The sequence below is a fragment of the Grammomys surdaster genome, unplaced genomic scaffold (genome assembly GCF_004785775.1).
Source record: "Grammomys surdaster isolate TR1022 unplaced genomic scaffold, NIH_TR_1.0 126086, whole genome shotgun sequence".
Classification (NCBI taxonomy): domain Eukaryota; kingdom Metazoa; phylum Chordata; class Mammalia; order Rodentia; family Muridae; genus Grammomys; species Grammomys surdaster.
In genome coordinates this window covers 4,818,960-4,834,187 of record NW_021620894.1, presented here as the reverse complement: position 1 = coordinate 4,834,187, position 15,228 = coordinate 4,818,960, and the positions used below count along the sequence as shown (strand labels likewise).

The window sequence follows — 15,228 nt, the reverse complement described above, 5'->3', positions numbered from 1 at the left end:
CTTACACTTCCAAGATACAGCCCGTCCATCACTGAGGGAAGTCAGGACTGGAACTGGAAGTGAGGAACACTATTTGCTGGCTCACTTCTCATAGGCTCACGCTTAGCTAGCTTTCTTACAGAGCCTAGGGAATGGTACTGCCCACAGTGGGCTGGCCCCTCCTACATTAATTAACAATCAAGATAGTTCTCTATAGATAGGCACCTAGGCTTGTGTAATTGAGGCAATTCCTCAACCACTCAACGAAGGCTTTCAGATGACTGTAGGCTATGTCAAGTTGACAGCTGCAGCTCACCAGTACATTTTTTTGAAAATTACTGTTAACTGTGGCTCTTGATACCTACCTCTGGGTCTATGTTGTTGTTCTGTGATGTGTTCTTTATTGCACACATACAGAATTGTCTGCAGTTTAGCTTAGCAGGGAGCCAATATTTGTTAGATTTTCCTGGGTATTTTGAAGCAGCAAGTCTCTGCCCTTCCTAATGGGCTCTGATGTGGGGTAAACAAATCTCCTGTCCTCTGCCTGGCAAGTTACAGGAGTCACCCTCACCCCCTTATTTCTGCAGAGCCTCCAGGTTAGCTGGAGGTGAGACAGACTCTGTTTTGTTCTTCCCGGAGCATACTCATAGGTCTTATGTGCCCGGCCTTAAAGATTCTTCGAAATCTTTCAGAGCTTTTCAAACAGTGCCTCTTAGGGCTATTTTCTTTCTGGGTTTTTCTTTTTACACTTTGGTTAGCCAGCTGTGGATTCTGCCTCTGGCAATTTCAACGTTAAAGTGCCAGCTGTCAGCTGCTGTCCCCCAGGCGCATCCTGACTGGCTATTGGACATTGGACTCTCATGTGTGTGTGTGTGTGTGTGTGTGTGTGTTGGGGGGGTCAGGTGTTAGGAAGATAAGCCCAGAGCCTGCACCTTTCCTATGAGCCACCAGGTAGGTAAGATACTGTCAATTTTCCGACTGGATTTTGGGGAGGGGGAACCTGTTCTGTCCACTAGCCCCTCAGCCATTATGGCTATGAGGTTGTGGGTTTCCAAGGCTACCTCAGAGTTTGAGAGAGGGGAATAGGAGTGAGGCGAGGGAAAGTGCAGGGAAGTTCACCATGCTCGCCAAGACCCAGACGCCGTTCTTCAATAAGCACTGCTTGGAGTTTTGCCAAACCTTTATGTAGTCCTCAGAAACCCGAAAATGTTGATGTTTTTGAGAGTGTTTATGTTTTTCTTGCTTTTAGGGATGGAGTTTTAGAGCTCCTTACCTTGTCATTCTGGAAGTGTTTTTAATTATTAGCAACTTCATAAACTTTATTGTGGTCCTTTTTCAATCTATAAAGGAGAACGGTTTATATTGATGTAAACTCTTCATTGCCCTCGTCTGTCTTCAGCATTCCTTACAGATGCCAGCCCCATTTGCTGTCTACTTTTCCAATTTAACCTATTTTCCTTAGGCTAGTTTCTCGCTTCTTAAAAAATTATGTATTTTTATTAATTTCTTTATAATTTCATATATATGTACAATGTATTTTGATAATATTCTCCTGATCCTCCTTCTAACTTTTTCTGGATCCCCCCCACACCTCCACATTACCTATAACTTCCCCTCCTTTGTTTGTTTTAATTTATAACTCTCTGAGTCCAATTTGTTCTGCCATGGGTGCTGGACGCCCCACTGGAACATGGCTGACCCACCAGGGACCACACTCTATGTATGAGAAAACCAACCCTCTCTCCCAGAAGTCATCCACACCAACAGCTCCTCTGCCACAGGTAGAGAGGCTCATGGGCAGCTCACCCCCATGCTGAAATGTCTACTGGCTTGACATGGTGCTTGGTTTGTGCAGGTGGTCGTAGCTATGGGAGTTCATGAGTCCTTTGGTCCTATCATGTCCAGAAGGCATTATTTTGCCCAGGTCCTCCTTGGCTCTTAGAATCTTTCCGCCCCTGTTCTGTAGTGATCCCTGAACCTCGGGGAGGATGAATGTGGTATAGACATCCCATTTATGGCTGACCCTCCTCTGATGCTTCTCCTCTGCACTTTGACCAGTTGTGAGTTTCTGTGTTGACCGTCTCCGGGCATAGAAGTACCTATCTGGAGGGCACTTTTAATACTATGTCCATTTGCAACATGACAGTAGTAGGATTGCCCCTGTGCCTGTGAGCCTCCAGCTATGAGTTCTTGGTCAGGTTTACAGTATCAGGCAAGCGCTTCCGGTATGATGCAGGTCTCTTAAGTCTAAGCAGAAACCCATTGGTTACTGCTCTAACATTCATTCCACGACTGCACCTACAGGCATTTCTTTCCACGTTGATCATTTTCTAGCTCACAGAGATCACAGCCAGATGGGACTGTTGGTGATTTTTCCTCCTTAGCGGCTTTCACACTCCCTCTGGTACTGGGAAAGCTAGTTGTAGTTTATCTATGCTTTACTTATGTTTTGTTTTCCCCCTTACACGAGGTCTTGCTATGTTACCTAGGCTGCTCTCTAACTCCTAGGCACAAGTGATTCTCTTACTGCAGTCTCCTGAGTAGCTGGGATGTGCCAATCTGATTAGTGTTGTTACTGGGGCGAAAAGACTGGAGGGAAAGAATTTGAAAGAGGAAGGTTAGTTTTGACTCAGGACTTCAGAGCTTTCAGTGTGTGATAGTGGGGAGTGTGGGGTGGGGCAGGGTAGCTCACTTCACTTCTGGATGCTCTGGAGCAGAGAAGCCTACACTCATGGCTTGTTCCTCTCCCTCTTTCTTCTTCTATCTAGCCAGCCTGAGGACAGTGCCTCCATGTGTTCAGAGTAGGTCATCTCCCTTTGTTATTCCTCTTTGGAAATGCCCCAGGGACACACCCAGAGATGCACTTTCTCGATCTCTTAGATGTTTCTTAGTGACATCAAGTTGACAGGGATCGGTCTCTGGGTGGGAGGAGAGGCCTGGGCCACTGCGCTGGGTTTCTGTTTTATGTCTAATGTTCCCTGCCAGGAACGTCCGGGATGATTGGCTGAAGCTTTGTCATTGATCCAGAGGAGACTGCACCACTGCCAGCTGCAGCTCTTAGCTACTGTCCAGGTCACCCCACGCCATGGGAGGCCTGCTGTCCCCTCGTTCTAGCTGGACCATTATGAGACTCGAAGAAGAGCTCACCACCGCATCCTTGGCCTTTATGGTTAAGAATATATTATTTCTCAGTTCCCCCTTGATGGCTCATAACTTTTTTTGCGTTACTATCTCTCAGATATATACTCAGAAATCCACACCGTTTGCTTATCAGAACCGAAACCACAAAACTTGAAAAAGAGAAAAAAATCAACCCGCCCATAAAGTATCAAATTCTGTAACATCCATCCAGATGAAAACATTTAAACAAGCCCTAGTTGTTGTACTTGTTGGTAGGTCTAATAATGGACACAGCCTGTCAGGATATCAACGCAGAAAGAATGTTTTGCAAGCTGAGTATGGTGACTCACACCGGTAACCCCAGCACTTAGGAGGTATAGCAGGAGGACCAGCGGGTCAAGGCTATCTATCCTCAACTGGACAGTATGTTCAAGGCCAGCCTGGGCTACATGAGATTCTGTCTCAGAAGAAAGAAATAATAAAAACTTTTTCTAAAAACTTAATTCTCTTCTTAGAGTTTGCCCTAGACATGGCATGCACGTGTGAAGGAGGCAGTGTATCCCCGTGTGTTTTATTAGAAAGCGCTTCTGGAAATCACCAGTGTCCGGCATCAGCTGTGAAATGGAAAGATATCTGAGATACATGATGAATGAAGAACGGCTAAACTGTGCTCTGGCGAGGTTTACATGCACTATTTATGAAGGAGTTGCTCAGTTGTTTCTCTCTTGTGACCCACTTTGTGTGGCAAAGATTGGATTGCATACATCAGGTTTGAATTGTCTTAGGCCACCAAGAACGCCACTAGAAATCAAAGTGACAGCCAAGATGGGCGTTGTTTCTTTCTTGTGCTGCCTCAGGTAGTCAAGTAAGTTGTAGCTATGGTGATGATTACATCTTTCCTTTCCAATATCCTGTGGAGTTATTCCTATTCTTAACGGGTCCTCGCTGGCCTTTGAGTCTCTACCCAGGTAGGAAGACTAAGGAAAACCAGAATGGCCAAAATGGTATGTCCACCAGCTGATTTGGTACATCCAAGTAGCTTCCCCCCAAACCAACATGGTATCTTTCTTGGTATCCCACTAACCGGTGCTTGACTATGTGACGGTACATAGGAGTTACAAAATGGAGATCTTTACTCCAGAGGTAGTCAGGGCCCTGTTGTTTAGGGGTGAAGGGAGACTTGGTGTTAGGGGAAGGCACAGTGTTGTGTCACTGGATTGGGATGTTTGTGTATGACTGTGTGGGTGCATAGAGCTTCTGCCAGTGAACAGTCTAGAAGGTGAAACAGGGACAGGGAAGGGCGGTGGTCGTGGCACTCTTCATTCTGTCTTACACTGATTTGTACTGTTAAGTCTGTTCCATGGGGCTCACTAAGAACAGTTAAAAAGTAAACAGGCCAACTAATAAAACCCCGTGGTTTGTTAAGAAAAGCATCAGAGCCCCACAGTGTTCTTGCACAGTCAGTAGTGTGTCATGATTTAATTGCTAACATTTTTCTTGATGGCCATAAAACAATACAATAACACTTTTACAATACCTTAGGGTGAACCTGAATTACCTCAGGTAAGGAATAATTCTCTCAGAAACCAGGAAAAAATGCCTTTCGAGACTTTGAAAAAAATTGATGTATAGTAGTCTATGGGTTTGTATTTGTGGGATAAGAGTGGCATGCATATGTATGTATACACACACATACACACACATGTTGGGGAGAGAGATGGTATTTGTCTTTCTGAGTGAGGCTTATCTCTAGTCATGTAGATTCTCCTACGAATGTCACGATTTAATTGTTCTGTCGGACTGAATAAAATTTATCATGTAAATGTATCAAATTTTCTTCATCCGATCCTTTGCTGATGGACATCTGAACTGGTTCCCTTTCTTAGCTATTGTGGTATAAACTTGGACATGCAAGGATTTCTGCTGGGCCAGAGCAGATCTGATGTTGAGTTAGAGGACCCTTCATGCTGACAGCAGTAGTTGGCTGATCCAGTTCACACGTCTCCATCACCCGGACTCTTTCCCACACGTTTGCCACCAGTGGGTGTCATTTATTTTTACCATGATGGTCATTCTGACTAGTATGAAATAGAATCTGAAAGCAGTTCTGATTCTCATGTCCCTGATGGCTAGAGACGTGGAACACTTTTGAATTTACTTACTGGCTATTCTGTTTCTTCTGTCGAAAATTCCAGCTGATGTTGGGCCTCTGGTATTACTGGAAATGGTCTTGTTTTGGGGAATAGAGTTTAAAGGCGTGGAAAAAATATAGTGGGGCAATATATGTATTTCATGGGTATGTGTATTCACTGGTAGTCATGGACGTCTTCGTATGCACAGGATACCTTAGCATTTTCATGACCCAGTGATGGCTTAAAATCTCTAATGCAATGTGGGGTACTCAGCATGGTTGATTGTTCTGTTCTATCACACTCTATGTGTGTGTGTGTATGTGTATACATATATATACATATATATGTGTGTGTATATACATATATGTGTGTATATACATATATATGTATGTGTGTATACATATGTGTGTATATATACATATATGTGTGTATACATATATACATATGTGTGTATACATATATACACATATATGTGTGTATACATATATACATATATGTGTGTATTCATATATATACATATGTGTGTATACATATATATGTGTGTGTATATACATATATATGTGTGTGTATGTGTGTATATACATATATATGTATGTGTGTATAATATACATATGTGTGTATGTATACATATATGTGTGTGTGTATATATACACACATATATGTGTGTATGTATACATATATACATATATGTGTGTATACATGTATACACATATATGTGTGTATACATATATATACATATATGTGTGTATACATATATATATGTGTGTGTGTATATAAATATATATGTATACAGACAAACACACACACACACACACAAAACTTGATGGGAAATGTTCAGAGATTGGATCATGGAATTACCAAGCATTCTGCAAAGCCTTGCAGATTGAAGCGTTTTTGAGCTCTGCATAGCGTATGGCTGAGCTTGCCTGTGCAGGCTTACAGCCATAGGCTCTGCTCTGTCTGAACTCCATGGCTCTCTCCCTTCCTATCGCTCTTCTTCACACATGGGTAGCCTCCACCACCTTTCCTGTGTCCAGGTTCCCCTGTCATACCACGGTCTCTCTTCCTCTGATGCCCCCAGACTGTCTGTAGGAATTATAAATTGAGTGTCCAGCACTAAACAGCTCAGCTCAGGGATGACATTGTAAAAACAGAAGAGAGACCGAGTCAGAGACTGCTTGGTATTTTCAGCAGAATCAGAGGGGTTTGACCTGTTTTCTTTCCTCCACATTTTGAGGGACTGTCATCTGGCACAGTTAATTTTCCTCTTCTCTTCCTTGGCAGCATCTTCCGGGCAGCCAGCAGCAGTCATCTGTCCAGCTCTGGGTCTCCTTTGGCCGGAAGCCTATGAGAGCAGCCCAGTTTGTCACAAAGCATCCTATTAATGTGAGTGAGGTCTGCTGGAAGCCGGGAGGGGGGGAGGATGCTTGTCTCCAAGCATCATGGGAATGTCCTGCTGGTGTGAACATTTTACATTCTCCCTGTGGGCATCCTCTAGAGAGGCCTCTGAAGAGACCTGTTATACTCTGGGCCTGGTGATCTGCTGTTGTGCACTTCACTGTTGGAAGCGGAGCTGAATGGGAATCCTTTTCCTGCTTTAAGTGCAGTAAGATTGGCAGAAGGGTCAGTGCCGGTCAGTGGTCTCCTATGCCCGTCCTCAGGCAATGGGAAATTTGTGCATGGCATTTACTTATTAACCACAGGCTATATGACTTACAGATGGCCAAGGTTCCAAAAGGGGATATATTTGGGTTCTGCTTTGTAGAAACAGTCAGGTTAGAAAGACCAAGAACAGAGTGGAGAAAACGTACATAGTCAGTACTCCAATGAATTCTTTATGAGCACATACCTCAAATGAATTCAGTTATTAGTACATACCGATTGCTGGGAAGGCTCAGCGTGTATCACCAGGGTAGAGCCTGCAGTGGGGAGGTTACCTTGGAAGGCTTTGGCATCAGCCTGTGGTGGATAGCTCGGCGGGTATGTAACAGGAGTGACAATCTGTTCTGTCTAATGCTGTTCTATGGGTTCTCTTAGTCTCCCGAGGGAAAAGAAGAGGAAACGAAATGTGTGTTAATCTAGATCGTGCCTTGTGCTAATACAAGGTCGCTGGGAGAACTGAGGAGACATCATTACCAAAAAGAGGTTTCTAGGTCATTTATGGAGGTCAGAGGCCCATTCTTCTCTCGTACTTTACTGGCAAGCTCTATGTGTAGACCAGTCATGGATACTTGGGAGGGAAGATTATTTCAGCTTCATTCAGGTTGGGCCTTAGCTGTGCCTTTATACCCACTGTTATCCCTGGGACAGGTAGAGTCACTGCCTGGGTGTGTGTATAAAAACCCACAGGGAGAATTGGGTTTTTAACTATTTGTTTTCTGACTTTGGCTTCCTAAGGAATATTACATCGCCGATGCCTCCGAGGACCAGGTCTTCGTGTGTGTGAGCCATAGCAACAACAGTACTAACCTCTACATCTCAGAGGCGGAGGGGTTGAAGTTCTCCCTATCCTTGGAGAATGTACTGTACTATAGCCCAGGAGGGGCTGGCAGTGACACCCTGGTGAGGTAAGGAGAACCCCCCAGCCCCCAGGCTTGGGACAGCCAGGTCACCTGCCTCTTCTTACCTTAGTGGTTTGCAGTGTTGTACACATGGCCTGCTTGAGGTGCTTTCAAGGTGTGTACCACTCCTACCCCATCAGGTGTCCTCAGATTGCAATTGAATTGGTCTGGAGTTATGGTTCGGGTTGTCCCTCAGGGGATTTTTGTGTGTGGCCAAGGCTGAGCACTGCTGTTCTAGGGTGACATTTAGGACCTCAGCTACTTAGTTAACCATTCCCTTGGGCTTTGTGGTATGGGAGCCAATGGGTAAGAACAGTTGGGAGATACCATCACTTCAGGGAACACAGGGGCCCTGCTTCCAAGTGACTGATTGACAGCCTCTCTTAGAGGTAATTATAAGATGGTGTGTGATAGTAAAGGCCCCAATGTCATTGTCCCTTTAACTGTCAATCACAAATGTAGGGCTGTTTGGTACTTTTAGTCCTAGGTGCTTTTTGAGTGTTACCTTCTCAAAGGACTTGGGGGCAGTTGAGAACTCTGGATTTAATTTTCTGGATGTTTGGCATATGTGGAATCACACGATGGTACGTGGCCTTCTGGGTCTGGCTTATGGCATGTGTTCAAGGTTCATCTCCATTGGCTGAAGGTTAGCACCACACTTCTTTCTGTGGATGAATAATAGGGTTTACATGGTTTAATAATTAAGATTAATGAACCATTGTCCCTCAGGTCTTTCAGTGACTTTAAGTTTTGCCCCCCCCACCCACCCACACACGCGGAGACTCCCATGTCTACGGACAGAGTGACTAATACAGCTTCCTGATGACTTTATTATCTTACTCATTTGTCAGATCTTTAGGTGAATTTCTCATGGTAGGACAGAGTGGGAGCCCCACCTGGAGAGGACCATCGAGGAAGGAGTCCTCAGTTACGTGACCATACAGTTTTGTCATACCTGTAAACTGCCTCTTACATGTGACACTTTCCTCCTGTGGTGTCTGAGACCGCCATGTGTCATCCAGTTGAGATATTGAAAAGAGATTCCTGTTGAGCTTTCTTCTCATTGTCAGGCTTTATCTCAGGGCGACAGGGGTTCAGATGTGCTCAGTTCAGTGAGCTGTTATCGTTCGTGGTTCTGTTTCAGCCAGATGGAATGGGGTGAGGGTGAGTTATCAGATATGGTCGGCAGGCTGGTTTAGAATAAGTGACTCTGAACTGAGTAGGGCAGAGTGATACTGACAAACCAGCTCTTGTTTCCTTAAAGAAGAGGGAGTGAGAACTCTTAACAGGGGCTCACTCTGGCATTTGTGGATTGTGCTTGGAGGAATCTCATGGGAAGCCATAGCTAGTTGTAAGACTCTTATAGGAACTAATGTGCTAACAATGTGGCAGACCCGTAGGGACAACTTTGGAGGGAACACTTGGCTCAGTCAGTGGGGATGATTGCCAGTGTGTAGCTGTGTGGGGTATGGCTGAAGGGGAAACCTGGTGAAGTTTCTGGCAAGTTGAAGCCCACAGTGCCTGGGAAAGGGAGGGGAGAAATGCTTTGGCTTGGGCTGGTGGAGACGATGGGAGAAAACAAGCTCTCAGAAGAGAGTGCAGCCATGAAATCTGTTATTCTACTGCAAGCCAAAGAGGGAAATGAAGGCGTGGATTGACATTAGAGCAGAGGATTGTGAAGCAAAAGCTGACAGGCAGTAAATGCTAAAACCTCCAGAAGATAATAGGGGAAAGAATCAGGTCTCGAGAGAAACCCAGGCCTCCCACACGGGCATAACAAGCAGTGAGCCTCAGGATGGTAGGTTCCAGAGGCAAGACGGCTGAGGTGAGCGTGCAGAAGGCCAGAGCCCATTAGCCCATTCCTCAACAGAGACCTAAGGAATCCCACATCAGAGGGTTTAGTCTATACCTCAGTATTTGGGGATGAGGGTATTTCTCATCACAGCTTCATTGACACTATTGATTTTCTTCCCCTTCCTTCAGCAGAGGTTGCTGTGTGTCTCCCTGTCTGAGGTGGTACAACCATCATCCAGTTCAGGGGATTTTTACGACGTATGATGGGGACATAGGAACTTCATTGTACAGCTCAATGGCTCAGAAACCCTGACATAAAGGGTACAGGTTCAATTTTAAAAGCCACACACGAACCATGGTGACCATTCCTCATAGGTATTATATTTGTAATGAACGTGCAATGTTAGGGAAAAATTTCCTTCCAGTGGGCTCTTAGGGTAGCAAGTGAAACCTGGACGGTCTTTACTGTCCTGTTAACCAGAGCTGTCCTCAGTGCCTGTACTGTTTCACTGGAAACTAGCAATAGATGCGAACTCTTGACAGGAAACCCTGGGTTTAGTGTTTAATAATTGTATTTCTAGGGACCAGATTAGACTGTGAGCCTGGGCGTTGTTAGCAGTGTCTTGCACACCTAGCTCAAGGCTTCCCAGTAACTCTAAAGAAACGAGGTATGGTGCACATTACGTGGGTGAACCTTGTCAACATGTAAGTGAAAGTAACAAGATACGAAAGGGTATTGCATGATTCAGTTTCTACAGAACAGCCAGATCAGGCAAATCCGTACAGACGGATCTGTAGAGACAGAAAGCAGAGCTGTGGTTACCAAAAGCCTGGGAACTAAAAGAAAAGCAGACAGAGACCGTGCCTGCCAATAATGAAAATGTCCTGGAACTCACATTGCATAGCACGGTGAGGTGTACTTAATGCCGTGATACTGTGTGCTTTGAGATGGTTCAATATTACACTGCACACAGTGTAAAATGCCAAGCAAATGCCAGTCCCAGGCTATGAACGATTGTTTTTCTTTGCCTGCAGGTATTTTGCAAATGAGCCGTTTGCCGACTTTCACCGAGTTGAAGGCTTACAAGGCGTCTACATTGCCACCCTGATTAATGGTTCTATGAATGAAGAGAACATGAGGTCGGTCATCACCTTTGACAAAGGGGGAACCTGGGAATTTCTTCAGGCCCCGACCTTCACAGGATATGGAGAGAAAATCAATTGTGAGGTACAGCTGCTTTAATCTTATTTGGCTTCTTCTTTTTTTTTTTTTTTTTTTTTTTTTTTTTTTTTTTTTTTTTTTTTTTTGATACAAAACAGAGAGCTGTGGTCTGGTGCAGTTTTCTATATTCAATATTTACGGGAAGCATGCAAGATGATAGAGTGTGCTGTTAGGAACACATGGAACAAACTTCCGTATGCGCATTTGCCCTTTCAGGTCCCCAGCTCCACACCGAGGCATGGTGGGGGCTGGGATAAACTCAGAGGGGCGCCATGGGATATTCAAGACTTTTTTGGATATTGGAGATTGAACCACGTACAGACCCTGTTTGTTTGACTCATGAACTATATACCTTTAGCCTAATATCTCAAGTTTTGTTTTGTTATGAGACGGCCTCTTGCTATGTAGATCAGACTGGCCTAGAATTTGTTATGTGGCCCTAGCTGGTCTCGAACTTGCAGTCTTTCTACATTACCCTCCTAAGTGGTCAGAGTGCCAGGGTTATGTCCTCTGCTGTCACACCCAGGGTAATTTAAAAGTTCTGAAGGACGCACCGTGATACACAACATCTGTTAGACATCGTGTTTATTGCTTGCCTAATGAGCTTGAGTTAGCTCGTGGCTCTGACATGAGGGCATAACGTACGTCTTTTGAGGACATCACATCTCTGGGAAGCTGGAGTTTTGTGAACCAATTTGATGAAAAACCCAGTGGGAAAATCAGGGTGGGACAGAAATTAAGGGTGGAAGTGTTGAATAGGATTCCAAAATTTGAGAGGTTGTGTTATGCCTAGCAGGTGCCTGTATTCCATTAGCAGGACTTGGTATTATGAAATGGACATTGTTTTTTCTCCCAGTTTTATGTATACAGTGTTTAGACTTAACTCTAAAATAAAATGGTATTTTATTTCTCCTGGTCTGGAACTTCTATAAAAAATGACATCACCAATTTTATCTTAAGCCTACAGTGTTTAGGAACGAGTATAGTGTTCCCTGTTTATGTGCCTATCTGAAAAGCTAAGCCTTTTAAACTGTGTTGCTTGGTCCTGCTAAGTGTTCTCATGAGTTGACTGTTGTGCTCCCGGGTCTTCTGGGACAAGCACACTTATATTTCCATTTCACCTGAGTGGGCAGAAAGAAACCAGAAGAAACTAGTGTTAGTTTTGGGTGCAACCATATTTAGTTTATCATCTAATCTTTTGGACTTTTGAATTGTTTGTTCATGGTAAGCTATGTTGTCTCCCCTGCATTTCATTGCTGTATTTCTCCCCTTGGGAAATTTCTTTTCGAGAGTCTTGTCCTAGAACACACTTCCCTAGATTTCTTCTTTTTTTGGCCATAGGTCTTAATTTATCACCTGAAATCTAACTTTGGAAAGAAGTGAGCTATAAACAGACATGGGTAAACACCTTGACAGTTCCCCTTTCTCAGTATCTAAAACCTCAGACACTTGGCCCATCTCGATATGGATGTGTCTAGGCAGTTTTGAACATGCCGTAGGATAGAGGGACAAGCTTGGTGAAACAGATTCAGTGACATTACTATTTCTCAGATGAATCAGCTTGTAACTGTAGGGCTGTCAGTTGGCTGTTAGTTTCTAATTCTTAGTTTAAGCGGTGGTTGGGTCCCTCTCCCTTTGGCTGGGACCAAATAGCTAATAAGAAACAACTTTAGGAAGAAAGGACGCATTCATTGGCTCAAGACTTTGAGAGTACAACCCATCACGGTGGGAAAGGCTCAAGGCTGAGTTTTGTTTCTTCCTTTCCCCTTTTCATTCAGGTAGGGACCCCAGACCTTAGGATGGAGCTGTGCAGTCATGATGACTCTGGCTCTTTCCCCTCAGCTTAGCCTAGAAGCTTTCTCACAGACCTACCCTGAGGTGTATCTTCTAGATGATTCTCGATCCAATCAAACTGACCGTGAACGTTAACCAACCATCGTAGGTGGTATGTTAGCTTTCTGTCACCATTGCAAAGTGCCCCAAAAATCAGTTTATGAGATAGAAAGGCTGATTTTGGTCCACGGTTTCAGAGGTATCAGTCGTTTTTGTCTGAGCTTGCTTGGCCCTGTTGTATTGGGCCAGAGGCAAGGCTGAACATCGTGGTAGAATCAGCTTGACTGAACATGGCAAACAGGAAATAGATAAAAGAAACTCAAAGAGGAAGAGGCTAAGGTGTCCATGTCCCCTTCAAAGGCACACCTAATGACAACTTCCTTGCACTAGGTCCCACCTCCTAAAGATTCTACCATTTCCCAGAAGAACCAAAATCTTGTGACCAAATCTTTAGAATAGGACCATTGGGGAGTATTTCAATCCAAATCATGAGGTGGAAAAAAGAATATATAGTAATGTATATGGTTAAAAAATGATGGTCCAAGGATCCAGAAACACTTCTAAGGATCAACTTCCTTGTAGGTGAAATAAAAGGAGTGAAAGAGGAAGTAGGGAAAGAAAACTTCCTTGAGCCAACCTGATTTCCTCCTGTTCTTAATTGACTAAACCAGGATGCTAGCAAGATTGGATTGTTAGAAGGATTTTTTTGTGTGTGTGGTGATAAAAAGAAGTAGATTGGACAAACCTTGTCATCATTTTTACCTGTGCCATGAACACAGAGTCCCCCCGTTTTGATCACTGATATGCCTGAAATATGTTAGCCATCATTTTCCTGGCCAGGAGAACGAGGCAGAAGCATCTGTGGTGATTGATGGAATGGTAGGGATCCACACACAGTGAGGAAGTCAGTTTCAACACCACTCAAGCCTGCGTCTTTGTACAAACGTGAGATACGCCTTTAAGGTTTCCACATGACCCCTGTAGCATTTATATCACACATTCTTAACATCTGGTCGTTTTCCAATGAGACTTCTAGACTTCTGATACTTTTTCTTCCGACTGCCTTTCTTCTCTGCTTGAGTTGACACTTGTTTATAATTGTTATTTCTGGGAGTCTCGGGACTCTAAGTTATCTTTCTCTTTTCTTCAGTGGTATACGTTTATGTTGGTTCAGAAGCTATGCTCTCTCTAGGGAGATTTGGAGACCACTGGGTTGTAAGTCTGGTTTCTTCTGGGCCAGATACTCTTCTGGGTCTTGCTGTGCGGTCCTCGGATAGACTCTTGGGTTTGTAGGAGTCCTAGGCATGTGTTATATGCTGATGCTATATGGAAATTTCCTTCTTAAGCTTTCTCAGGGCTGTTCCCTCCACCTGGCCCAGCGCCTCAGTCAACTGCTCAATCTCCAACTTCGGAGGATGCCTATCCTGTCCAAGGAGTCAGCCCCTGGTCTCGTCATCGCTACTGGTAAGTAAGTGTCCTTGCCTATTACCCAGGGGCTTGGGTGGGCTGGTTACATGCAGCCAATAGATATACAGTGATCATCCACACCTCCAGCAGTGTCCCTTCCTCGTGGCTTTATGACGTTATCCTAGTGACTAGCTACTTTTTGGGATGTCTGGTCGGACCAGATATCTTTCCGGCTTATTCTTCCTTTTGTATTTCAGGCTCTGTGGGAAAGAACTTGGCCAGCAAGACCAACGTGTACATCTCCAGCAGTGCCGGAGCCAGATGGAGAGAGGTTAGTTCCTGGTCCCAGGGCTTTCCTTAGGGTGAGCATGTGAGCTGTGAACCAATATTTCAGGGACACAATGGTCTCTGGCAGAGGTCTGTGATGCTCTGTATGATCTGCATGTGTATACAGAAACCAAGGGCCCCACAGAAGAGTGAGCCGCACTCCCGTGTCTTCACACCCTATAATGTACTCGTGATTTTTGCCAGAATATCACTTTAAATAAAAAACAGACTATTTCAGTTTTTTTTAATTAGAAACAACTGTGAATTTGAACAAGTTTTTCAGGATAATACATTCCATAAGGGGGAGAATACAGTGTCTGTTTTGCTTACTTCTTCAGCCCAGGGCTGGAACAGTGTCTGGCATAGGGAAGATGCCCAGCAAAATTTGGTGAATGTGTCAGCGAATTACAATGCAGCTGTGGCGGGTCTGACACTGCTCCTTTCCCCTTTCCTTCTGAGCCTCGCTGGCTGGCCCTTTGCATCTTCCCCATGCTATGGGAGGGGATTGTTTTTTCACACTGTTTAACCGGTTCATCTGAATCTTGAACACTGACTGACCACACCCATTCTCCATGGTCAGCTTATGCTCCCGACAAAGTTGTGGTCCTATTCTGTAGGGACTTGGTCTGTGTGGACTCTCTGAGGGTGGGTCCCGACATCCCAAAGTCAGCATCTGTTGCTTCCATCCCCACAGTGGATGCTTCTTGTGGAGAAGTGTGCATGCTTTCACACTAAATCTGGCATACACACAGCAATCATGTTACCGTTTGGCTCTGGGTAATTTGTAAACATTGCTCTTACATTTTACCTCATATGTGGCCTAGGCTTCTTATCATCCCTCTAAATGAGAAAG

General features: G+C 44.5%; 1 protein-coding gene across 1 annotated transcript in view; it reads left to right on the top strand.

The window, feature by feature from the left end:
• Positions 1 to 15,228, top strand: part of Sorl1 (sortilin related receptor 1) — a 163,299-nt gene that overhangs the window by 47,411 nt on the left and 100,660 nt on the right. The window contains exons 7-11 of the mRNA XM_028755788.1: positions 6,516 to 6,617; positions 7,629 to 7,798; positions 10,622 to 10,814; positions 13,988 to 14,105; positions 14,306 to 14,379. Of these exons, the coding sequence (XP_028611621.1) occupies positions 6,516 to 6,617; positions 7,629 to 7,798; positions 10,622 to 10,814; positions 13,988 to 14,105; positions 14,306 to 14,379 (657 nt within the window). The remainder of the gene's footprint in view (positions 1 to 6,515; positions 6,618 to 7,628; positions 7,799 to 10,621; positions 10,815 to 13,987; positions 14,106 to 14,305; positions 14,380 to 15,228) is intronic.